Source organism: Corvus moneduloides, chromosome 3 (assembly GCF_009650955.1).
Source record: "Corvus moneduloides isolate bCorMon1 chromosome 3, bCorMon1.pri, whole genome shotgun sequence".
In the NCBI taxonomy this organism is placed as follows: domain Eukaryota; kingdom Metazoa; phylum Chordata; class Aves; order Passeriformes; family Corvidae; genus Corvus; species Corvus moneduloides.
The window spans coordinates 95,650,596-95,677,283 of record NC_045478.1 but is presented as its reverse complement, the minus strand read 5'-3'; the positions used below and the strand labels follow the sequence as shown (position 1 = coordinate 95,677,283).

The 26,688-nt window shown below is 37.7% G+C and overlaps 1 protein-coding gene across 6 annotated transcripts in view; it reads left to right on the top strand.

Annotated features, from left to right (window-relative positions):
* Positions 1 to 2,233: 2,233 nt before the first annotated feature.
* PLEKHH2 (pleckstrin homology, MyTH4 and FERM domain containing H2) overlaps positions 2,234 to 26,688 on the top strand; it is a 55,122-nt gene continuing 30,667 nt past the window's right edge. For 2 of the 6 annotated variants that reach the window (XM_032102847.1, XM_032102844.1), the window contains exons 1-9: positions 2,246 to 2,313; positions 2,619 to 2,754; positions 3,193 to 3,308; positions 6,605 to 6,734; positions 21,053 to 21,115; positions 22,129 to 22,278; positions 22,718 to 22,801; positions 24,269 to 24,350; positions 26,056 to 26,238. In XM_032102847.1, the coding sequence (XP_031958738.1) occupies positions 3,280 to 3,308; positions 6,605 to 6,734; positions 21,053 to 21,115; positions 22,129 to 22,278; positions 22,718 to 22,801; positions 24,269 to 24,350; positions 26,056 to 26,238 (721 nt within the window). In that variant the 5' untranslated portion in view covers positions 2,246 to 2,313; positions 2,619 to 2,754; positions 3,193 to 3,279. Of the gene's footprint in view, positions 2,314 to 2,618; positions 2,755 to 3,192; positions 3,309 to 6,604; positions 6,735 to 21,052; positions 21,116 to 22,128; positions 22,279 to 22,717; positions 22,802 to 24,268; positions 24,351 to 26,055; positions 26,239 to 26,688 lie in introns of those variants that run through there. The other 4 variants (XM_032102846.1, XM_032102845.1, XM_032102843.1 and 1 more) reach the window with 4 other exon arrangements.

Here is a 26,688-nt window from a genome sequence, read left to right as displayed (position 1 = left end):
TCATCTCTGGAATGAAGCTGGTGGCATTTTTTATATTAGCTTCCACACTCCAGAGTAGACATTTTGCAATACAATGTTCATGATACTTTTTAACAAATGAGGTTATTGTTTAACAAGACAACCAGGAACTTAGAACTTACTTTCTTGTATTAAGTCAATTACAGACAGTAAAAAATCAGGAACATCTTCAGCCCACATGGAGGCTAATATTTAGAATTCACATTATAGAGAGAAATAGTTCATAATGTTCTGACTTTGGTTCACTTCTGCAGGGAGCTAGCTAGCAAATGATCACTCCAAAGTGCAAATACCCACTCTTGCAGTTTGCTTCTACAATGTACAGTGTATCAGTTTTGCATTTTCTGCACATCCTGTCAGGAATATTTGCAGATTTATTAGTGCTTGCATGTAACTTCCATCAGCAACAACAGCAAGGAGGAAGAACTCTCTTCCTGAGTCTGTGCTGACATGTACAATAGTTTTCTGTGTCTTTGCCTGAAGATTTATGGCTTTCCCCCTTGCTTTCTATTTACAAAACAAAGTTGTATTTTGTATTTTTGTATTTTTTTCTATGCATCCCCAGCTGTTCTACTTGTAATTCTATTTCCTTCAGTAATGGAACACACATTCTAGCCACCTCTACATACTTCACAGCTAAGGGCAGTTGAGAGAAAATCCTGAATATCCCCATTCCTTCTTCCAGAATATTTTTCCAAGCTTCTTTATGTATCAGTATCGAGAGCTCCATGACTGTAGAGCATTTTTATTACTTAGAGGGCAGTGAAAATGTCAATCCACTAAACAAACTGAAAGAAACACTCAATGACCGAGCAGGCTTTGCTCTCGTTAGGAATCAAGCGATGATTTTGATTCTTTTGGCTAAATCTGGTAATCAAAACAAAGGCTTTTTTTCAACTTACGGGTTTTTAATGTAGCTTGAACACTCCAAACAGGAGGTATCGGGTGGAAAACAATTGCTATAAAACCGATCATGTTTTTAACACTCTTTTCAGCGACCAGTGTTAAAAACATACATAAAACACTTAGGAAAGTACCATCAAATGAAACAGTTTCAGTGGTTTGGATACTCTAAGGTCACTGCAAGCGGGTGGAAAATTGGAGCCTGTACTGAACTGAATAGGAAAAAATGAAATCGTGTGTATAACCAGATGGGGAATATTTGAGCTTCTAAAACCTTTAAAAATTTTTTTCGAAAGAAAAAACTGCGCTTTAAATGACTCACAGATGAATGTGAAGAAGTAGTCTACTCTGCACACCTACATTATAAATAACCACCAGAGGAATGGTGCAGTGTGGTTCGTTTATGCACCAGAAGAGTCTGTGAAACATTTTGCCTCTATAAATCATAATCTAAACAAAATACAATCCCTAAATCTCAGTCCAAATCAACATGTGTATGAGGAAGATTGCTCTACGTGCCAGACAACATACTAATTACTTCTTGCAAATACTTTGTAATACTTCAGTCAGTCTTTTAGAAGACACAGAGGCGGCTGGTTACCTGAGATGTACTCTCAGCTCTTTTCAGCCGGAGGGGACCAAGAGCCTCCTGCCTGCACGACTCAGCAGCACATGCACCTGCTGCTTTATCCCTGCTGGAACTCAAATACAAAGTGCGTTGTTACCTATCGGACAGGGCAGCTCAGCGAGATCCATTTAGCCCGTAATATCCCCAGCATTGCCCCGGGGACCGCACGGTTCCAACCCTCCGGTTTGTACTTGACAAATGACCTTTCACAAGACGTGTAATTCAAATTACAGTAAGCTCCAATGTTGGAGCCGAGCAACTGCAGAGTAAGCGGATGCTTCTTCCTAACATCGTCTCCGAAACTAAGAGGAAAAAGTCCTAATTCACAAAGGAACTTTAAAAACTGCGATGGGAAAGGAGTGTAGGCAGGCCGTCTCTTCCTGCGACCCCTCCGCCAGCCTTGCCCTCGAAGCCCTGCAGCCGGGTTCCATCGCCCCCCGTCGGGGCGCCCCCTGCCCTGGACGCCGTCGGGGCCGGAGCAGGCGGGAGAGGCGCCGGCCCCGGGAGCGCACTCCTCCGGCACAGCCAGCCCGGGAAGGGCCCCCGGCTGCGGGCCGCTCCTCCCGCCGCCGGCCGGGGCCGCAGAGCCGCGCAAGCCCCGCCCGGGCGCCCCGCCGGGGGCGGCCCCGCTGCTCAGTGGCCGCCTCGGCCGTCGCTCAGGCGGCCGCGCCGCTCGCCGCGGGGATGGTGGGGCGGGCGCCGAGGGGCGCGGGCAGCGCCCACAGCCCGGACGGCGCCCGGCGCGGCGAGCCACGGCCGGCCAGGTTTGACCTCGCTTTCCTTGCCCCCTTCCCTCCCTTCGCGAGCGGGGCCGCGCCCGGGCCGCCCCCGGCCCTTCCCGGCGGGTGTCGCTCCCGGCGGCGGGGGCGCGGCGGGACAGCCGGAGCGGTGCCCCCCGGGTGACACCGGCGGGCGGCGGGTGGCGGAGGGTGATGCTGTGTCAGGTCACCGCGGGGTGTCGGGTCACGGCAGGACCCCGGGCTGTCCCCAGGCGGGGTCCCCGTGACTGGGGACTGGCGTGCCCGAGGTCCGGTAAGGTCCCGTAAGGCTCCTCTCGTCCCGTTGGCAGTGCCGCTGCCGCTTCCCTGCCGTCCTCCCAAAAATAGAAGAGCGAGAAGAACACAACTCCCAGACAAACGTGCAAGATTGCGATACTTTTGAGGTACCTACACGGCCAGCTTTCAGAATTTCGAGAAATTAAATCGGTACGTAGTGTGGTATCACACTGCGACTTAAAAATTCTGTCATCAGGAAAAGGACGTAAAATGATGTTGCGTGCTGTTATCTTGTTTGCTGCACATATCTGACACTGGGAAACAGAGCAGGATTAATGAGCTGGAAGGGGGCAGCCTGGCCCCTGAAATTGGGGGATTGTGGGGGTCTGCACCCAGGGCTGGAGTGGGTGAGCACTGACTGACTGTGTCACTTCATGGGAACAACCTCATCAATACCTAGGAAGCAGCAGAAAATGCATTTGTAAATCAGATTTTGATGGAAGTTTTAAATAGCTCAGGCAGCAGTTTGTCAGAGCACAGAATTATGCAAAATGAGTCAAATGGATAATAAAGTTACCAGTGTTCGGAGGTGAGTAAGGGCCTTGGCCAGCAACAAACCTGAGAATGACTTCCTTGATTCCTAAACAGGTCCACTTTGTGTCTCATCATTTTCCTTCTCCAGTCCAATCTTTATGGCAGCAAAAATATTTGTAAGTGCCGAGTTTGGGTGAAAAGATGGAAGAAAGGGACTTGAAATTCAAGAGGTATGGTCCAAATGCATTTAAGCCAGTAAACATTTTAGGATGGTGAAGGGAATCCACTATGTACTGCACAAACCCACGCCTATTGAAACAGAAGAACTTACCAAGCTTTCTCTAGCAGAGAAAGGACATCCAGAACATACGGACAGAATATGAAACGTTTAGTTAAACACTGCATTTTGTTAAAAACAGAGAAAAACACTGACAGTGTGATAAGGAATATGTAAATTTTTTAACATACTTCAAAAAGTTAGAACATTGTTCCCTCCCCTCTGAAATGTATTTTGATAATTTCCAAGCAGACGGCAAAGAAAAGGAAATTATATCAATCCCTTTGGGGAGAATGTGACATTCTGACTTATTGAAGCCTAGAAAGAGGTTTATAAACTTAAAAAATGAAAAAGACGAATTTAATCTTTCCAGACTTGTCAAACTTGTCTCAATTAATTTTTGATGACATAATTAGAACTTAAGGCTTTAATGTGTGCTTTTTAAGTTTACTTTTCAAAAGATTTAATTTTTTAAGACTCAGGGAAAACGGAGGGCTTTGCGGTGGGAACTGGAGCAGGAAGAAGGGGCGGACTCTGTGTAGGTTTGAGTGCTGATTCAGAGTACTCTATTAAGCCAAGAGAAGATGAACTCATTTTTATCCTCCCTTGGGGAATCAGACAAGAAACAGGAAGTCATTGATTCTAAGTAAGATCATTCACTCTGCAATTGTAAACAGTGTATTATGTGCCTGTAAATATTTCCAGAACCCACTGGCTTGTTGGAAGATACGAAGTAAATTATTACAATCTCTAGCAAACAACCCACAATAAAAAGAGTTATTTTCAATCTTTTTATCCATAATGTTTATGTAGTGGAATATTAATGAGTTTGGACATTGAGAAACTCCTTGGCTGGACACACTGTTCACTGCCAGAAATCCAGCTACTCAAATGTTTTGTCTGTTGAAAGACAAACATTTTTAACTCCACCCTGTAATATTGCGCCCTACCAAAAAGCAAAAATTCTTTCATTACTTGACCTGTTTGTGTTTTCACTGCCACAAACACTGAAATAATCCCACTGTTAACCAGATGTTGGCCTTGTCCATTTTTGTTTCATGTAGCTGCAATTAGTTAAAAAGGAAAAACCTAAAATATCCTAAATAGTCTAATGGTATGTTGCCACTCCTCATTACTTAAGAGAGCAGAATCCTCATAAATCTGCAGCTGAAACTACTTTTTCCCTCTAAAGTAGGAGAAGTTGCTGCTTGGAAGTGCCACCTTTCCCCCTTGAACAGGGGGATTCTGGATAAACAGAGAGGAGCATGGATTAGGGACAGGACAGCGGTGAGCAGCTTGCTTCCCTGACAGTCCAGGGAATTTTCTGCTAAGCTTAAAAGATGGGGGAGAATGGCAAAAGACACCAGAGATGTCTCGGTCACCTAGGAGGACTGCAGTTGAAATGCTTGTGTTTAGAATGTGGGTGTTGTAGGATTGGCTTAGGAAACTATTTTAATAATATACTAAAGTCCTAGCGATTCCATGGGGATTCCTGAGTGGGAAATTCCTGAGTAAGGATAGTTGTAAGCTCTGGCTTAGCAGCTTGAAGTCTAGCCTGCAGGACCAAAAGGAAGAAAAAGCAAAAAAGTGATTGTGGTGAAAACCTACAAACTTCAGTTTTTCTTTCCTAGTTTTCCTTCTAAGTTGAGGTATGGAATGAAAGAAACAAGGAATTTAGCGTATGAGAAAAGAAAGAAGGTTTTGAGCAAGAGTTTTTCACCTGTTTAGTTATCATGAACTTGACAGTTATGTGAGACAAGGGAAATTTAGAAGAGAAATAGCAAATATTACTGTAGCAAAGTGAAGGACTTTTTTGAATCCTGCTCATTACTTGATCTGTTTTGTGGTGCTTTTCCTTTTTTCTTCCCGTTGTCAAAAACAGTGGAGAAGATAAATTCATAGGTCTTTCACCTCCAGCTGAGGGGTTTCAAGGGGGGCTGCCTGTTCCAATGCAGGGAGGAAGGGAAGTGCTTGAAGCTAGGCTTCTGGAGGCCTGGGATAGTCATGGGAGGGGGGTTCTCAGTGGTGTCACTTACTCATCCATCCTAACTGTGTCAGGACTTGCAGTGTGGAGATCTGTATTATCCATAATCTTCCTGTATCAGCCTCCTTCATCACAGTAGCTGCTTGCTGTTCCTCATCAGTGTCCCACTGTTCAGGTGACAAACATGCAATATAATCTTCAGACTTGTAGTTTTTCTTTGTTGTAATCTGCCAGCAGCCTTCCACTGAATAGTGTTTTTTACATGTTTGTTATTTCTGAGATGAATTGGATACTTAGGAGCTATTCAGGCTTTATTTTCAAAGCCAAACCTAAGTGTCCAGAATCCTGTAAAGGCCAGGCCTTTACTTAGCAAGGGAACTTCTTGGACTGAATGGTTACATTCAGCCATCCAGTTACTCTTTGTTAAACTGCCTACAAATACTTGGAATACAACAGAGCCCAGTCCTTCTGCTTACACACAGATGATTTTCTTTGGCTTCTCAAACCACGATGAGCAAGCTCTCATCCTGAATAATTTTTCCAGCAATGCTTGTCCAGAAGGGCACTGAGATTAGTTTCCAGAAGGCATGAGCAGTTAAATGTGGATAAAAGCACATATTTGAGACTGAAAGATGCGTGAACCAGGATGTCCTGAGATCTGCAACAGCTAATGCAAAAGGATTGGTTTTTTGGGGGGGGAGGGGGGGCCCACTAGGGACCATTTGCTCACCCACCTTTACATTTGGAATCAGAAACTCTCCCTTCCATCTCATTAAGAATATTGAGTTTTAAAGGAACTTTGATTAAGCAGAAGAATGTTAAAAGACTTTTAAAAGAGTGGTCTGCCAAACATTAAACTTGTGTAAAACCAAATGTGCTACTAACTCACAGGCAGTTACACCTATGTAAGGCCTTTGCTAAGCAAAAGCTCAGTTCCCTACGAGACTCTCCTGAGTAAGAAAGGATATATGCAGTAACTGAAGATTAGAATATGAGAGATGTCTCTGCCTATCAAGGAAAAATAATTGCAGCCACAGGATAATTGAAGAAATTAAAATACAATAAACCTAAATATTATCAACACAGATTTCAGAATTTGATAGTTATGATAAGGGCCTTTGTAAACTAGTGTACTTTTACTAAATTTTATGAAACTGATAAAATTTGGGAGCATTCTTGAGATTTATATAAAATAGGTTAGTATGTATATTAAAGTCAGACATTAAGTAAAGACTGAATTTGACATTTTCCCTTTCTTTTTCCAGCATAAATATGGCTGAACTTTCAGAGCCAGAAGGTACTGTAAACTGGAAGGAAAGATGTTTAACTTTGGAGTCACAGTTAATGAAATTTCGTCTCCAGGCAAGCAAGATCAGAGAGCTGTTAGCAGAAAAGGTAGGTCTCATGAGATGAATTTTAATGATGTATAAATTATTTTATTTTATTATGGGGGCCAATCCCATGTTATGGTTTGGGATTACAAGTACTGAGATTTTTTCAGAAGGGGAAAAATAGCATTTTACAACAAAATATATGGAAAACATACATGTTTTAATGCTGTGAAAGAATTTTACACATCAGAATTGCCAGAAAAAATGTTCGTTTTCAAGTGAGAGCACACTGGCAACTCTCCTGCAGAGAAAAATATGTATCCAGTAATCACTTTTACAACACTGAAGTAAATATTTAACACATTTATTATGTATTTGAGATGTGATTTAAGACACAGAAATCATCACGGAGAAAATCCAAAAGTATTATTTTCTCCAGTGTTCTTTAATGAATCATATAATTTACCAGACTTCATTTTCCTATGAGAACACATCTCCAACTATGGCTCATCATCTGAGTCTCTGGACCCAGAAAGTTGAAAATTATTGTACCATTTAATTTGAAAAATATTGTTTAAATTTTTACTTTATTTTCCAAAAGAGAAACATTTCACTTGGCATATTCAGATGTGTATCCCAACAGTCAGTTATAATTGAGCCCATATTTGAAATATAAAAGCTCCACCATTTTATTTACCTGGTAACATTTTAACAGAACAAGGCAATTAAAAGAGTACAAGAGACAAAACATCTTAGAGAGTTATTGGAACTATGTCATCATTAAGACTCACTTCAGCAAATTTCTAATTAAAATGTTTCATTGTAGTAACTCTTCTATGAGCTAAATTTTCCATCAATTGCTCCCCCCGAAAGAAAAGTAAAATTCAGATAAACTGATAGTATGTAAGTGAAAATACTTCTACTTTTTACATGTAAGTTAATGCTTCTCTTTTGTGGATTTATCCATTCTCGCTTTGAAGCCATAAATACATTTAATCTCCATATTAGTCCTCTATGAATCATGCCCATTTTACTGTTTTAGTGGGGGCAAGAGCTAAATAGTATAAAAGCAGGAAGAAACAGATACCTTTGTATTTACAAAGAACCCTGGATGATGTACAAAGTTCCAGATGTGTTCCGGTCCTTTCCTAATAATGCTTAACATTGTTTTATTTGACAGCTAAATTAAAATTAACAATTGAGTATGTTTTCATGGAGATACCTATTTTAATTCCAGGATCTTAATCAAAGTCCTTTAGTTTTCTATATTATGTGTTTTCTATTATTTTATTGACTATGCACTAAGTCTTGTAAGGACCTGCTTGTAAATCTTGCTTGTCAGAAAGCTTCTCTTCCCCTGAATAACAAAATACCGAAAACTTTGTCACTTCACTGCCCAGTGTCCATTACCAAATGTCTCCCTTGAATAGCAATGAGCCCTCAACAGAACTCTGCAGATCTCCCCTGATAGCTGCTGGTCACTGTAGGAAGTAACTGATAATGCACTATTTTTATTAACCCCTTTTTTTAATTCATGGAGGGACATTCCCTCTTACCCCATGGCTCTTTATTTCCTTGAAACACTTTGCAAAATCCAAATAATTATAATAACCAGACCCTCCCTATTTTCAGCCTTGGTGATCCGCTCAAAACTTCACCAGCTTTGTAATCAAACATCCCTCTTTTTAAGGGCCACTTTAACTCTTTCTTTACCTATAATATTTATCCATGTGCACCCTAATTTTGCTGTTACATTTTCTACTAATTTGCTTGCTACAGACATCAGACTTGCAGATCAATAGTTGGTTCAATTATGTCATCCAGTTCTTGGCTGAATAAAATTTGGCAATTTATTACTATTCGTTTCATCTATTCATGGCCTTATCTGTTCTATGGAGGCATGAAACCTCAATTTGAGATGGAAAAAAAATGGAATAAAGAAATTTAGTATTTTCTGTATTAGACATATTTTCATTAAGTAGGCATGAAAATTTACAGCAATATAAAATAATAATAAAAAACTTTTCAAATAATACCAAATTCCACTGAAATTGTATTTTTACAGTTACTACTCCAAATAGTTCTACTTTGGCATAACTAAAAATATTGCAGTTAGAAAGCAGTGTAGTTGAAAACTCTTAATTGTTTCCTAATGCTGCAATTTTTCTGTATGGCAAACTCTCATTGAAGTGGTATTGCAGAATATGAGGGTTGGGAAGAACAACGAGCTGTGCAAAAGTTTTGACATTTCATTTAAGAATTAAGAAAAAAAAAAGTTAAAAAAGGAAAACTACCTGTGTCTTTCATTGTAGTTAGCAAGGCTCAGAGAAGAGCAAGTTATTATCGTCAGTCTTGGAGGAGAACATCCATCCAAGAGTACAATCCTGGCTACTGTAGCACTCAGCAGATCACTGGATGCTTACACAGTCAGAGCTGTTAGATCAGAAATATCTGTTCTCTCTTTACCCTGTCTGGATCACTGCATTTCGGGATGGAATGTGGCTAAACTCTGGACATGGCTTTCCAGGCAACCTTCCAGCAGCCATAACTACCGAGTTTTACATGGCTGCTGCTGACTGTAGTTTTGGCAACCTAAAAGTTAAGATTCATGAACAGCACTTCACAAAACTATCTGAATTTTAAAAAGATTTTATAAATTTGAGTGCTTTCTATTTGACTTTTCACTTTGTTCATTTACAGTTTGCATTTCCAGGCTCTTAACTGAACTAGAAATATCCTCTAAAATTAATAGAAATGTATGCATAATCATATAATTTCAAATATCAACATAAAAAACATAAAAACAAGCAGAAGAAGAGGGATGAAATCACAAATCTTCAGTGCTGTGCCTGAAAGAAAATATTCAAAGGCAAATTATTCTCATCTGTGAGAAATATGACTGTGAAACAGATAAAAAAACTTAAGAACTTTCCATGTTACTGCTCTCTTGTTTTCATTTGCCTTATCTTTCTCAGAAATTTTAGAAAAGGCAAAGTCTTTACAGAAGTTATACATGGGAGAAACATTTTCTGTTGAAGACCACAGGTCCAACAAGTATTCCATTGGGATAATTTGACATAATACTCTCCAGAGCAGTGCATTAGAAGACTTCATGAAAAATGATCCTTCTCCTTACTGTGCCACTTTGACTTTTTAATATGAATCTTTCATTCATAAACTGGAATTCAGTTGGGACATGTATCAAAGTCTGGTCACAGCTTAATAAAATTTGATCATATTCATCTGCAAATTAAGCAGTCTTGCACAATTCAAAATGGGCACTAAAGTCTTTGTATGTATTTCTGAGTTGGTGCTGTTGGCTAATAACCCAGTAGTTATTTTTTTCACATGTTTTAATTTTTGAAATTATACAGACAGTTCTCAGTATTGGTTAAAGGAAACATACACTCACACTAGTTTGAAGTTGAACTGCATGGAATTGTTATTCAAAAATATATTTAGGAAATAGTAAAGTGAATAATGAAGACCCAGTTGGCCGGTAGTGGTACTAACGACAAAAGAATAATGTAGCCCATGTCAGTCTTTATAGGTACTTTCTAGATTTGTTACTTGTTATAGAATGAAACAAATTGGCAAAGCTCTGAATAATTCTCACTCTTACTTTGATTAGCACAGGCCTTTATTTATGGTTTTGTTTGCAATCATCTCTATGCTATGAAATGTGTACTAAAACATTGAACAGTAGCAGCAGACAGTTCCACTTCAAAACAGCAACAAAATCACAGCACTGTGGTGTGACAGACGTAAAACCCTGTGGGTATTATACTATGTAATTGTTGTAGGAAACAGAGTAAGAATGATACTGTGACAAAAACAGGGAGTCTGTACAGGAAGGCAAGAGAAATGGATTGATGGTAATTCTCCAGCCTTCCTCCTCTGCCTGTTTGAGAGGTATCTCTTCAAGACAGTGTATCAGGGGAAGGAGTTTACATCCTATTACCCTGTGTGCATGACTTACCAGAAACTGCCAATGGGTTTTATACTTGTTGTATGCTTTGTCTAAAACCAGATTTACATAAAGGCTGTCTTGAATCTATCCATTGCCAATATTTGTGTATGACCACAATATGCCAATATGTGTGTGAGTCCGTAAATGTATTCAGGCTGGATTAACTGAAGCACTTTTCTTGTACGCTAGAAATCAAATACCTTTGCAAAGTTATTTTATTTAATAGCACCCCTGCAAATAAATGAACAATTAACATGAAAAGTCTTGAGTATATTATTCTAACAGATGTGTTCTAATTCAGAAAAACAAACTAATTACTGTGTCCTGTAAGTTTAGGAAGTACTCATCCTCGAAACTCAGTTGAGGAATTTGCATTGTAAATGTGTTGCAGCAGTACAGCTACCAGAGCTTAATTTTTTTACTGAACTTGAGGAGAAGAAGAGAGAGAAGCAAGGGAATATACAGTGTTTTCAGAAAACTTAATCCATTCCCTGTTGTTTATTTGTTTTTAATATTTTTTCATTTTGCCAAGTAAAGAGTCTGTATTTATAAATCTAACATGCAAAGAAAGAGACCTTGTTGGAGTTTTAAGCAGAAGCTGCTGCTGTAAGTGGGAGAGGTCTTTACAGGAATTTAAGGAATGATGTTAGAAAGCATCCTGGTACGCCAAATTTAGGATGGCTGTGAAACTGAGCTTTAAGCAGAAGCCTGTATTTTAATGCAGCTTGAGTCTTACGTATGTGAAGATTTTACAAAAAAACCCCTTTGCTGAGTAAAAGATTACATGTTTGTACTGCAAGTTTAGCTTCCAGCTGGCATTTCAAGTAATAGGAAAAGTTGGTGACCTTCGTTCTTTCCACAGTAAGTGCATTTTTCACCTAGAATACGCATGCAATGTAAGGTATAAAGTTGATGTTCTTCATACCACTAAAAAGTCATTTTAGTAGGAGAACTACATAGCTGTGTTAAATTCCCACTTGGGCAGCCTCCACTGGATCTCTTTTTTGTCAGACCCCATTAGGACTGAATATGGCACTGACCCAAATGTTGCGTTATGGGCTGTCCAGTAATACTCAGCCTTCCTATGAATGTCTCCAAGTTTGTTTCCTGCAGTGCTGAGGGTCACTGTGTTACGCTTTAAGTGATTTTCAACAAAAATAAATGATTATGAGAGAGAATTCTTTTCATATGTACATTGTTTTAACCTTCCACTTGGATATTGTCTGTATTCATGCTCAGCTGGCAATGAGTGTGTACATCACAAATGCAATATTATTTATACTTTTTGTACAGGTTATGAAAATTGAATGATAACCAACTTTTAGGCCAAATACTATTTTTCAGTATATTCCAAAGCATAACACATTTTGGACCTGGTCTTACAAACCAACAGCTAAATCCAGGTATTATAAATACCCACTGTATTTCACAGTCCTGTTTATGGTATATCATTTGACATTGGAAAATGAAGCAGATGCAATCTGTTTTGTTATCTCTGGCTTGGCAATTTCATGTTTAATGTTTTTGGAGGAAAAGTCAGTAAGACATTGGACTTATGCAGTGACTGCCAACATAAAAATCATAAAAAAGCAAAATGAGTATTTCCATTTGCAATCAAAGGACTATGAAGGGTAAAGGGGAGCAGAATACCATTGAACCAAAATTATTCAGATGGTTATTTTTCAGTCTTTAATTGCTCTTAAAAAACTTCTCATCCTGGAAAATAATTCAGTTACAATTAGGAAGGTACAAACAGGAGAAACCAAGGAGAGTTCAGGAGAATAAAAGTTTATATGAATAGAGTTGTAGGTTTGTTTACACCTTTTTAATATCTACACATGTTTCTTAAAGTTCCATTTTTATCCCTTGTCTATTATTAAGTTTATGCTATGCCTTGTTAAAACGGTGGGGCTTTTTTTGTTTTGTTGTTTTTGAATATCTTAAAAATACAGTCTTTCTAAGGAGGCTGAAAATGGAAAAAAAAAAGAGAACTCAGGAAGCAATAAATTAGCTGTTCTTGTAGAGGCCTGGCTGGGTAATGGCATGAAGAGCACAGCCTTTGCTGTGAGGCCAGAGGATTCATATCTCGTCTCTGGTGGTATTCACTTCTATTCCAGCTCACCTGAGATGGGGAAGTTGATGGAAGTTGTGGAAGCTGTGATAGTGGGTAGACACCTGTGCAGATCCTTAGCCAATCTAATACTTGTTTAGCATTTCACTTACAGGAGCTACAAGATGTTTTTTCTCCATTTTTCATGGTGAGAACTCTTTTTGCTCATTTAATTTTCATTGCTTGGGACAGTACTTCCATGCTTTAAATACCTGTTGTCTTGTCTTTAAAGTGCAATATGCTGCCCTACATATATTTCTGGAATCTCTTGCTCCGTTGCCATGTGTTTCCAAAGTGTCCTGTACCCTTTAATGTCATTAATAAATTCAGTTTTCTTTTTTTAAACTGTTGGCAGTGAGTGGTACCTTTGTTTCTTAAGCCATCACCTCTCAGGCAGTGGCACGTCCTGTTTCAGGTGGATGCTCATGTTGTGGCTCTAATAAGAAGCCACAATTCAGGGAGACAGAGGCAGCAGAATTTCCACAATTGCAGTACAGTGATTAGTACAAAACAAAGCAGATGAACAAGATGTTTGTCTTTTTCATGTTAAGCACCATGTGAGACTTCTTTTTACTTGCCTGCCAAAGTGCTTTGGTACCTTCTCTCTCGCTGAAAAATATCTTCACTCCTTTCAAGATTTTGAATGCTATGAGAATGTCTGTGCTAAGAGTGGTCATCTACCTAATTTGTATTTGATTGTGTCTCTGCAGTTTAACTATCAAGACAAGATCTGAGTTGGAAAAGATGACTGCCAGAAAGAGGGAATTTCCTAGTGTCTACCAGGCTTAGGAAAGTTCTGTGACTGACATTGGGAAAAGCATGGTTACTGAGCCAGCATTACATGCTGCTCAATTGTCCTTCACTACACTGCCTCCTCGAATCCCACTGTGGAATTTAACTTTTTTAAGTCTGTATGTTTGCTGGCAGCTGTCCTAGACTACCAGTTCTGGAAGGGTTCACCCTCTGGGCTTCTCAGTTTTGTATCTTTAAGTTACATAGTTTCCCAAAGAAATCATTAATTTTACTACAATGAACTCAACTGAGATGTGAAAGATTGTTTTTTCATATGTACTTTTCACTCATTTAATGACAACTAGAAAACCTTTTGAGCTAAATAATTCTTAAAAGCATGTTTAAGTATTGAAAAGAACTTGAAAGAAGTAAAATAACTCAGCAGTAAAACTGGTCTCATCAAGGAGAGCAATAGAAATTTTGAGCCTGGTTTTTCATTTTGGAAACTGAGCAAATAGAGACTGGTAATTTTTGGAGGTTTCATTTTGTTTCAAGGAAAGGCTACTAAGCACAGTTTGTATGAATGAGCTGAATTGCTAAAAAGGAGAAGAAAGAGAGGTGTGCAATTGAGAAGTGCCTTTTGCCTACCTAGGAGGGTAGTTAGAAGTGAACAGGATTGTGATTCTACACATGCAGATTGTAGAAGTGCTGGTCATCTGCAGGAGAAGCAGGAGAAGTGGATATGTGTCTCTGTGTGTGTGCACAGAGATGTAACTTTGACATCAAAGAATGAAATTGTTCTTACGCTTCATACATTTGTGTGACAGAGAAAGACAAAATAAAAAGGAATTGGTGAGATGGCAAATTTGCAGAGGAATGGTTGACAGTGCTTTGTTCATGAGAAGAATTGTAGCCTTTTACTTGTTAATTGTTATTAAAAATGAAGAAAATGGGAGAAGAAAAACCATGGGAGAGCTCTAGAAGGTGGCAGCTTGCAAACTGCCAGGTTGTGAGCACTAAGCTGTGTTGCAGTAGTCATAACCTAGGTGAGCATTCAAGTGGGATTTGAGGGAAATACAAGGCTGTAGCTTTCTGAATTTAAGCCAGGTGACCAATTCTTTATCTGAAGATTTTTTTTTTCATGTAGGAAATAATAAAAACCAATAAAATTTCATATACAATATATACTTGGTCTATAATTAGCCTAAGGAACATTTGAGCCCCATTGAGACTTAGCCTTTACCATTAGCCCTTTTGGGGAGATCTGTGACAAAAAGATTAGCTTCAGAAAGCAAATCTTCATTTCAAGGACTGAAAAATTGAGTCATATTTTTATAGGTTTTATCTTGTTCTAGGGAAAAGTTATTGTGCCAAAATATCCATTTTTCACTGAAGGCATATTTAATTTTATAAGTACAGGTGGCTCTGAAGAATCATTTCCTAGATTATACAACAAAAGGGATTTCTACTAATAAGTTAGATGCAAAGCTGTTCTATTAAAGATAAGTGTCTCTAATTATTGTACTCCCTTTGGGATAAAAAAATCGGCCAATAAAGAACAAAATATTTCTTCCCCAAGGCATGTGCTCATTCCTTCTTTACAAAGTATCTTTATTTTTCCTATGAAATGTTAGTATATTTTACATCTCTTTTCCTTAGGTGTTCTGTCTGTATGGCTTAATTAGTCAGGTCATATTTTGTTGTAGTTTATAAAGATTTAGCACTGTCCATATGGACAATACATAACATATAGAAGAGAAATGTCAAGGCAGAAGGAATAATGTTAAAAAGTATGGATGGAACATACCTAGTCAGCTTTATAATAAATGAGTTAAAGAACTAGGAGGAATATTCCTGTATATTCCTAAGCTAAACTACCAGAAGAGAGACCTCTGTGAAAAGAGTAAGTCACGCTTCCAGAACAGTTTGACCATTGCTTTTAACTAACAAATGTGTGCAAGGCTTTATATGATTGGGCACAGTGTATTGTAAAACATGAAAACTGATGGTCATCAAAGCCATCAAGAAGCAGATTACTTGCTTTTAAGCAGTACTAACTTTTCTTCTGGAAATGCAGAGATTTGTTGAAATATTTGGGTCTAAATACAGGAATAGAGAATTAAAAGGGGAAATCTTGGTCAGATGTAGTGCTGTGGAATAGCTGGCAGGCATGTTCTTCAAACCATTTATAAACTTACCAAGTATCACATAAAAAAAACACCAACCAGATCTTTTGTCTTCATAGCTTCTATTAGAAGGCAGTTCTAAAATCCTTTCTACTCAATGTGAAAAATGAGTGTCTTCTAAATGCCAGCCAATGTTTATTCATCACCTGTTTATATCTACTGGCACCTCAGAAAGACAGTTGTAGGTGTGTTTATCCCTCAGTTGCTTCTCCTATTTCTTTATTTATAGAAGCAACCACATACCCATGTCTCTGGTTTTGGTAAGTCCTGTGTGGTGTGAGGACTGGTAGTTCACCGTATCTAAAAATGGACAGATTTACTATTTTTTTATGGGGAACATTATTTTTCAACCACAGATGGTTAGGGCTTTTTTTTTCAGATGATGAAGATTAGAAAAATTGAAATGCAAGGAAAACAACAGACTCTAAACATACCATTCTCAAATGACTGGAAGTCCTGCATTTCATCAGCAGACAAACTGTGCAGAAACATTAGGTTTTAACTCATTTTTCCTTTTTGAAAACTTTGACCTATTATCAACATGCTTTGAAAGGCATCCAGAGAAGTGATGCTTTTTCTTTTTGTTCATTAATGGTTGTATTTTTTCCTATATTTATTTCAAAAAGATTTCCAAAAAGTCTGTGTGATACAAGCATGTTGTTTATAATATTAAAAACTAGGAGACACTGTATGATGCACTGATTGTAATGCAAATCTCAAACATGAATGGGATAAATTGTTATGTTGAAAATTGGCTTGGATAAAAAATAGGGGGTTTTCCTATACATAACAAACATTTTTCAGATTTCAAAAGGAACTAATTACAACAATTTTCATTTTTAAAATAAAATGTTTCCTTTAAAATTATTAAATAGCTATTTCAAATAACAGGAAAGTTATCATTTTAGTGCTGTGATTTCTCTCTAGTACACACTACAGGAATAATGATCTCTCTGTATAGAAATGAACGTGTATATACACTTATATACATACAAAAGGCATATTTTTTAAATTTGTGAGTGATGACTTTTGAGTTTATACCCTTTGGTGATTTCACGTAATATGTGCTTTACTCAAATGAAAAGTTCTTTACTTGCACAAAAATATGTATGTTCAACATTTCTGAATGCAGCCAAGAAATTTCCAGGTGACCTTTGAAAAGGAATCACTTTATGATTTGCCTTTGTATTGTATAGAATTCCCAGTGACTGTGTGTTGTACTTCAATGTCCAGACCTCCAAGGCAGTACACCTCTGTTTTTATTGCTGCCATGTTTCTTCAAAGCATTCACTATTTATTCACATGTGGCATTTCTCTGTTCATTGTTTGAACAAAAATAGCTCAATTTGATGAGTCTCAGATGTAGAGTGGTTATTTCCTTACTAGGTTTAAAACCAAATCTGTTTCTAACAATAGAAACTGTTTTCTATAATTCAGTAATTGACGCAGCATGCACTGATCCGTTTTCTGGAAATTGTAAGAGGATTTTTCACTTAAAGACAGAAGGAGAAAGTGCAGGTTAAAGTAGCATCTGTTCTTCTGTACCTGTGTTGTTCAGTCAATATGTATGTATTTTTTGTTCATGGGCCAAAATATTTATATTTAAGACTGTAAAATCAAAACCAGTATAGATTATGACCAGATATCTCTGAATTCATACTGAATTTGCACCAACCCAATGTGGGTGACAAGAATATTCCTTACAAGAGATTCGTTGAACTGGGCCATTATTTCAAGTTACCTCATTTAGGACATGATAGAAAATTAAGCTTAAATATGTTTCACATGCCAAATGTTATCAAAAACATGATGGCTCTCCATGTTTCTCCTGGGAAGCCAACTTTATGTCAGTTGATCCTTTACGGACTGTAGTTCATTCGAGCAATGTCTCACCTAACAGCAAATACATCCCATGTTGATCCAGTGATGCTGGCAATTTGCTGAGGTGTATACAGAAAAGTTGGTGGGACAGAGGTCTGGTTCAACAGACTTTTCTTTTTTTCAAATCTTGTTCTTTATAAAGTCAGAGTTGGTCATCAATATTCAGGATGCTGCCATAGGTAGAGTTCTTCTGCATCTGATGTTTGCCCCTAAACATGGATATGGCTGACATTACCTGCCACATCCATCCTCAGGTTAAGGATTTTTAAAAAATTTTTATTTGAGGATCTTAAGCTATCAATCCATGGTCTGAAATGGCCTTCACAGTCACTGGGTAAAAAAAATCTAGCACTGCATTTCATTCTTGATGAGTTCAAAGCATGACTTGATTAAACCATTCAACCAGTCCCATATTTCCACCTTCTCCCAGTAATGGTGTGATCGTTGTTGAGAAACTTTTCACTACTTAAGAAAAAGGTTTAAGGTTAGGTTTTGTTTGTGAAGAGAAATTCTTCCCTTAGAAATAGTTCCAATCTTTTGCCCAACAAGTTCGATAGCCCTCAGAGTATTCTAAGGCAGTCGTTTCTTCTGTTTAAGTTCACAGGCTTATAAAGAAGCAAAGCAGTCAGAGTATAGATGTAAATCTAATTTTTCAGGCAAAACCATTTGGTGGATTGTTTAAAGATTATTTAGGCAAATGGCAAAAACATTGTTTTAAGTTTCATTATTGTTACAGGAAACCCTGAAAAACAAACCTATATAAACTCTAAATAAAGGAAAAATCAGGACTCACTTAGTAATTATTATGTAGCATCAAATTATTGAAACGCTGGCAAATTTAATTTTAATAGAAGTGCTCATGTTTGGTAACCATGATATTTCATCCTTGCTGAATAATATAGATTGCTTTTTTTTAACAGGAGTCTCCTAAAAGAAACTGAAGACCCTTTAGAAATTTTGCAACTAAAATCTCACATTTAGTTGTTGCCAGGAAGCTGATTGACATATCCATACTGTGAGACCACACAAAGCTTCTTAGCACACCCTGAAGTAGTTAACTATTGAAGAGGCAAAACTAAACTTTGTTCTTCCCTTTATAACCTCTGAATGATCTTTTGCTTGGTAGTTATTCTCTCAGCTTCTTTGGCTCCTGGCTTTATGTTAATCTTAGCAACAGCTTTATTCAAATCATATTCTTTGTCCCAGTAGTCTACATGAACATATTACTACGTTCCTGGTCCTGGATAACAGTGTGTATATCCCAGAAAGAGGTGCACTGTGCAGGGTCAGTGCACAGCTGTGGAAGGAACGTGGGCCTTTAGTGCACTGGATGATCCAGGACTCAAACTGTTGTGTAGAAGAGCAGCTCTACTGCCTAATGCTTGTACAGTGGCTCAGTGATCATGAGATGCTGCTGCAGAGACCAGCTGTTTGCAGGTTTAAGCCAGGTTGGAGCTGGTTGAGCTGCAGTGGCAGCTGGGTGAACTTGGCAAGCAACATTTTCAGGCTTTAATTCCATTTACTAAATCTGTCAGGTTTCTGATACTACCTTACAGATGAAATTACCTGAACTTATGGGACATAAATAAATTGCCAGTTGCTGCCATGCATTTGCAAATTGCCTGTGAAAGTGGATGAACAACTTGCTACTTATCAGTAAATTTCACAATAAAAATATCTAAAGTTTTCTGTCATAATATTCTAATTTCTGTCATAATATTAATAGGTTTCTCTCATAAAATAGAGACAGAACATTACAGAGTATTAGTTCATTATTAGTACCTGCACTCCCATTATGTTTAGCACAGTGCTTTTACTACAGCTGAATGTTAGCTGACCATATATTCAGAAATAACCTCAATTTCCGAATCCCAACTCACTAAAAAATAAATGTCTGAAAAACTGTTTTAAAGTGAGTCTTGCAAACCAAACTTCTGTTTGAATGTAAAACCAAAAAGACAGATGGAAAGTAACCTTAGAAGTCAAAATTCCAAAAGTTAAACTCGAAGTTAAAATCTTAACATGAGGTCATTTAAATATGAAATTAAATTCATGTGACCAGAGAGGAACAAAGAAGGCTTATCTCCCTGTCCATCTGGCAAATGAATGACTGGGAAGATCAAATCCTTAAAAGTGTTCTTGCAAAACAACTCACTGGGGACCTGACCATAACCATGTGGATTGTGAAATGTTTGTTGCTCTTGTATCAGTGGAGTGTTGTGGTATTATTATGATGCAGACTTTGGGGTTTTCTATTGTATGAGAAAGGACTAGAAGATGAGTTACAGCTTTTTTTTTTTATGTTAGTGAAACATAAGTCTCATAGTCTCCATTTTCAGTTATTGATTGATAGAAAATGATGACTCTGTCCTTGTATGGATATGGTGCTAAAAGTTTCATGTGATTGGCAGCATAATTAGGAAGAGAAAAAAAGAGATGGAGAGTGAAAAAGAAACTGAAACATACCAGAAATTGAGTACAAACAGGAAAGGATGAAACTGGTTATTTTAAAACCATGCAGTAAACTGGAGAAGGAATAAATGGGTTTCATTTGCATTATTTGCATCATATGCTTTTCTAAGAACAATTTTCAAGCTGAATACTGAGTATGGCAATATTAATTATTTGATGTTTCATTCTCTTCAGGTGAACTGAGGTCCTATCTAGATATTTCCTAAGAACCACCAAGTCCTTAAGTCATGGAATACCTTATGAACTTCCAAGTGTTACTTCAAACCAGGGTTTACTTCTTAAAAAAACTCAGCAAAATCAGACTACAGGGCTCTTAACAAAATGTAACAAAGTGTAAACAAAGTATCTCTTTCTGGCCCCTTCTGTTCTGTATTGTTGGGAAAGCCTTCAAAATAAATCCTGTAAAATGCAGGGGTTTTCCAAGGCCCTGGGCAAAGATTGAGCCTGTGATTCATTAAGCTTCAATATAAAATAAGAAATCTGCCCCCCTCAGAAGTGACCTGCACTTCGCCATGAAAACTGGTCTCTTGTCTTCACCCACTGCTGCTGTGGAGCATCTGAGGCCACCATGTCTCTTCTGCCACATCCTGCAGCATGTGGAGAAGTCTGGGACAGTCCTTGTGGCATATTTGTTCAAAATGCTAAATTTGTCAACTTCAGAAGGAGTAGCAGCCAAGTACCCTCTACTCTTGCCTCTTTTGGAGGGACATGAGGAAAGTTTCAGGACTATTGTCAAAGGAATTTCTACTCTTGGTAGCAGGGGAGAAAAAGCAGTGTGTCATATGGAAGCCAGAGAATTAACTATGAAGAAAAGGTGTATATATTTTTTCTGTTGAAGAGTTTTTACAATGTTTTAATACAGTCATGATAGTGAATTCTTTTCCCAGTCTGACACACTGTTCATCCTCTTATTTTTATGCTCCCAGCCACCACGTGTCCTTTCCTTTTTCAAAACAGACCCTGAAAATGAGTTTTTGTGATGAGAGGCAGAAGGCATGGCCATTTAACTGTATGTTTTGTTACATCTACAGATGCAGCAGCTTGAGAAACAAGTTATAGATGCTGATCGTCAAGCAGAGAGAGCGTTTCAGCAGGTATAAACACTTGGAAAAATATCTCCACTAGCTGTGTATGTATGGTACTTTAATGAAATGAAATTCAAAAAATTGCTTTATTCTTAAGTACTTCCAAAATTGGAGAAGACAGTTTAACATCTGTTGATTTATCTTAACTGAGAGTTCTGATACCTTTCTTTGCTAACTACTCAGTTAAGTTCAATAAAGTCAAAGCGAACATCACAAATCAAAAATAGATACGTGTAATGAGTTTCTTCATTGATGCACCATGAGTCTTTGATACATGATGCATGTGGAAGCAAAAGGGAGAGGAAACAATGGCCTGTTCTAGAAGATCTGTAAGAAAATAAAATGAGGCTACCCAATACGGTCTCGAAATAGAACTGTTCTGGGTTGTTTGTTCCTCTTGTAGAAATTACATCATTTATAGAATGAGATAGTGGCTAAATATTTAACCAAAGTTGCCTTTTGATTCCAAATGGCAGATTTAGCTACTGTAGACATTTCATGAACATACCTCTGCTATTCCTGAAACACTCCTCAGATCTTACTGCGAGACAGATAGAAACTGAAAATTATAAGACTAAAAATGTTCACGTACTAATTTGGAGTTAGAAAACATTCCTGACTACAAGCCAAGTGCTTTTAAGCAGTTTTTTAGAATGCTACTGATAATTTGCTGGGCTTTTTTACAGTGTGCAATTGTTTATTTATTAAAACATTGTTTACAGCTCCTTGTAGATAAATTGCATTCTTCCCATACTGGTGTTTCTAAAAGCTTGTGTGTTACAAAACCAGAAGCCTCTCACAGATACTAACAAAATCTGTGTAAGATCTTTCAGTGTTTTGCCTGTTGGTATTAAGTGCTAGGGAGACATCATGAACTGTGGGGTTTCTTCTTAAATAGGCTTCAAAACTGTGCAGGGTTATCTTGAATCTTAAGTGTGGAACAGTCTATTTTGTGATTAAATTACTACTTTTGACTTGGAGTATTATGTTTCTTAAACTTCTATATTTGACTTTCCAAATAGGTGCAGATCATGGAAGAGAAATTAAAAGCAGCAAATGTTCAAACAAGTGAATCAGAAACCAGGTTGTATAAGAGATGTCAAGATCTGGAGATCCTGATACAAGATAAAAATGATATAATACAAAAATTGGAGCAACAACTTGAAGAACAGGTTAGAAATAATGGTGTTACAGAAGAGAAACATCAATTCCCTTCTTAATTATACAAAGGGTAAATGGAAATTTAGATCAATAGAGGACCAGAAAAGTTTAGCATTATTTCTGTTGTTTGATTAAAGAGGTTCCCACTGGAAGTACATAATTTGAATAATGTTTATTCCTTTCCAAATTACGCTCTGGCTTCCATTGAAAGAACATCTGACTTTCAAGAGGGAAAAGATGATACTGTCTCCCCTGAAGAGCTGTCATTTTTCCTAGAGGAAAGAGGAATAGCAGCCTCTGTGAAGGCCCTATTCCTCATTTTTTAAAAATCACTATGTATTACCCAGGAGCCTGAATTACTTCAAGCAATCTTAGGAATTGTGTCTGAAGATACTATTCGGGTAGATTATATTACTCAGTGACAAATATGCTTATGTCAATTTTTTCCAGAAGCAAATAAGACTGCAAGAAGCAAAAATCATAGAAGAAAAAGCAGCTAAAATAAAAGAATGGGTGACAGTCAAGCTTCATGAGGTATAACTCTTGCTACAATACTTACACAGAAAATATAATGGTGTGACTGGATATCCCTTAGACCTTTTGGCTGTTAAAAGCCTGCGTGCCATAGTGAAAAAAATGCTTCCCATTTTGAAAAAAAGGGCACAGAGAGCAGAGTGTCCATGTCACTTAAATTCTGATGTCAGGTTTGGTCAGCCAGTATGATCTGGATCCTCTTTCTGGAGAAAGGGCCCAGAACTGCTCTCTGGAAGGTCAACTTCTCCCCTTCTTGAGAGAGCTCGCAAGCTGAGCTTATTCAAGCAGATGCCTAAAGTGTGAATAATCCCCAGAAAGCCGACCAAGCCTGCTGGGGCCTGGCAGAAAAAAGGCCTTGATCATTTTTTATTTCACAATGCCCACACTACTCTTAGTCATGAATAGTTTCAGGGACACCAGCTCTAGTTTCAAGAGACCAGTTGTCTCCCTTTTTTCCCCTGCTGTGGTAAGATAACCATGTCTTTGCCCTGCCTAAGGCTGCCAGCTTTGGGGTGCAGCTGTGCTTTCTCCTCCCTGGGCGTAGAATTTAAAGTTGCCTGTAAAAGTTAAAATCTTACTCTCTTGTAGTTAACTGAAAGTTATACTCGAGTTGAAAAACAATTAAATTATTGTTTTTGAAGTAAGAAACTAGAAGGTACTTACATAAAATACTTATTTTTAGTCTGTGAGGACTAAAGTAAATTATTTTGAAATAATTTAATAAAAATGCCATTAAATTTAGCTAAAATTACCATGAAAAAGTTTGGACAAAATCAAGTATGACTCAAACTATTTACTTACTCTTTATGGAAAATCTCAAGCTAGCTTTACAGATGTGACTAAGTGTCACTCAGTGGGAAGTGGAATTGCTGGCTCCCTTCTGTGTGACAAGGGATATCCAGATTCAAATCTGTTTGCCTAATCTGGAGCAGGAGTTTGGACCAGCATCTTTTACCTCCCATTGGTGGGCTACAGCAATGGGTCGCTGGTTTTTTATTTCCTGTAGAAAGACTTTTGCTTTGTATAAAGTTTGCTGACACCTATTTTTGTTTTAACTTTTGCTGTGGGATGGCAGGGAGGCATCAGAACCATCATTCCCTCTGGTTCCTCTGCTTGCTCTTGGGTTTGCAAGGTGGCACAGAAGTTTGTAATTCTAGCCCTCTGCTTTTATTAAAAATGCCAGTGCAGTTCTATTTTTCTCTTTATTTATTAAGGATTTTTAAAGCAGTCATGGATTTGCTTGGTTGGGGGAATGATTTTGGCAGAATTGAGCAAATAATCATTGCGGGGAATTTAGTAGCTCAGAATAAAGAGATGCCTAGACTGGTATTCAGAGAAGTAGCAGAGAGGAGCTTACTATTTGAAGTAGCTCTATCCTTAGATAAGCAGAAATTCACATTTCACATTTATGTAATGACTTCAAGATTTGTTTCACCAATGGATGAGATTACATTTATATGCTTTTAGTTAGAGGTGGAAAATCAGAACCTTCGCTTGATCAACCAAAAGCAAACGAAAGAGATGAAAACAGTACAATCTAAACTGCAAGGTAAATGTACAAATCTTCTGAAAGCTTCTCTCTAATGGTATATTTCTTTCTATTCCCTATTAATGTGTGCATCTACATGAATGAAGATATTCTGTGAAATCACAAAGATTTCAGAGAGTATGAACTGACATCAGAATGACTGTACATGAAGGTTTTAGGAAGGAATCACTTGGTTTTATACTGAAAAGACGTGCAGACAAGGCACAACTGGTTTTTGTGGGGTGAACGCGCATCGCTGTTACTTACGAGGTTCTGCAAGTAAAAAGATTTTACTGGATTTATGACAGATCTTTGCTTTCACTTCTGTATAGCATAGGTGGTCCCAGCACTGTTAAGAAATACATGAATGTCAGCCTGCGTTTGCTTTTTCTAGCAAATGGTCAGCTGGGAGTCAGAATTCCAATCAGATCTTTTTAGTTACTGCCTTTGACTACAGTGATCCAAAATCTTAATTCATACCAGAGTATCACTCTCCCAATGGATATAGTAAATTTAAAAATCATAAAGTGTAAATAAAGAAAAGAGGACTATCCCCTCCAAGAAGCATAATTTCACATTAATCAAAGTTGAATTTTATTCACCACCATGTTGCCTGTTCACAAACTTTCTTAAGTCTGTCTGAAGGTTCCCATCGTCCTCTCCATGCTTGGTTGATCTGACAATTCACTATCACCTGCAAATTGTGTTAATTTGCTACCTAGCCTTCATTTCTTGATAATATTCAGAAATGTGCATAGAGAAGTGTGTGTGTGTACACACATAGTATGCTTAATATATGAAAATACAAACATTTAAAAATTCATATGCAATATGAAGTTTTTAAACTAAGATGCACCTTTCTGTTAATGAAGAAACTGGATTGTTTTGCTTCTTTGCTATCTTTTGATAAGTAGCAATTCCATACACTTCTAGTCATTCTCTTCTGAGAGATCTATTTAAAGGCTTTTTGAGACCATGTAGTTTCCAATACACAGTTACTTATACGCCCCAAAATATTAAGAAATTTATTACTATTTGCAGTGTCCATGCTGGTGACAGGCTATAGATTATGAACACTTGGTACTGTTATAAGCAATTTTACAGTTATGGGTAAGGGCCTTTTGTTCCCGGATCTAGCATAGGGATTTTTATGAACAGGGATGGACAGATTTCATGTTCCAGGCAGTTCATTAATTTCTGCTTTCACTTTCTCTTGAAGTCCTCCTCCATATAGACCTTCTAAACCTGGTAACTTACTCTTCTGTATTTGCTGAAGCACCTGTTACAGATTCTCTTAATATTTTTATCTGAAGGGAAGGCCTTCACATATTTTAATACTATTGTTCTACAGTCTTTCCCATATTACATATCCTAGAACAGCCCATAGGTTTAATTGCAGTCATAGCAGAATAAAATCAGGCATTTTTACTGGGTTTTCATTAAGAACATGTTTTATATCTTACTACTGTGAAATTGTTACAAGATTTTTTTCTTTCTATTGTTAAAAAAAAGTCAAATTTTAAGAACTAGAAATGTTGCTCTGGGTTTCTCTTGATATGGGGAGGTATCAGGTAGGTTTTTATCCCTATAATAAATTTTTAATTATCTTTTTTTTCTAAATTTTAGTTACATTTAAAAAAACAACTTTTCACGGCAGAGTAAAGAGAAGAGTAGTATAGCTTGTTGTATCTCACTAACACAAGATTTCTGAATTACTGTTCTTCAGAAGCTACTGGCAAGAAATCTGTTACTTCAACACAAAAGCCTGGAGAGTGTCAGCGACTAAGCAGTTTGACTTTTGGATGCTTTTCAAATAGAGCAAGAAGTCCACAACCGTCTCCTAAGCTTGAAGAAATAAGCAAGGCTTCATCTAAAGAGTCAGACTACTCTGAAGGCAAAAAGATGCCAGGTACCTTGTCACCAATACTGCCGTTTTATTCTGACACAAGCAGAAAACTAAAATCAACAACCCTGTCAGTGCATCCAAACCAGCTGTTTTCAAAGTACATCCCAGTACTGTCTCCCTCTGCTCTGCTACTCTTCTATTACTAGGAAGAAATCCTGTTGAGCACTACAGTCTCTGTAATACCACTAATACATTATTTGACAGCTTGCAGAGGCTCCTGGGTGCTTTGGCTGTGAAGGAAAGATATGGTTGTGACGTTTGTTGTTGCTCTGGTCCTTCGTTTGAATCCCTTGTACTCAAATCCCTTATGACCTCAGTATTTTCTCCACAGTTAATCATGGTACCCAAAATGGTTAGCTGAGGTCTTTTGAAAATAAGAAATTGAAAGAGATCCTATGAATATTTTGTGTATTTATATTACAGCAAGTTCATTATGCAAGTGGCTATGTATTA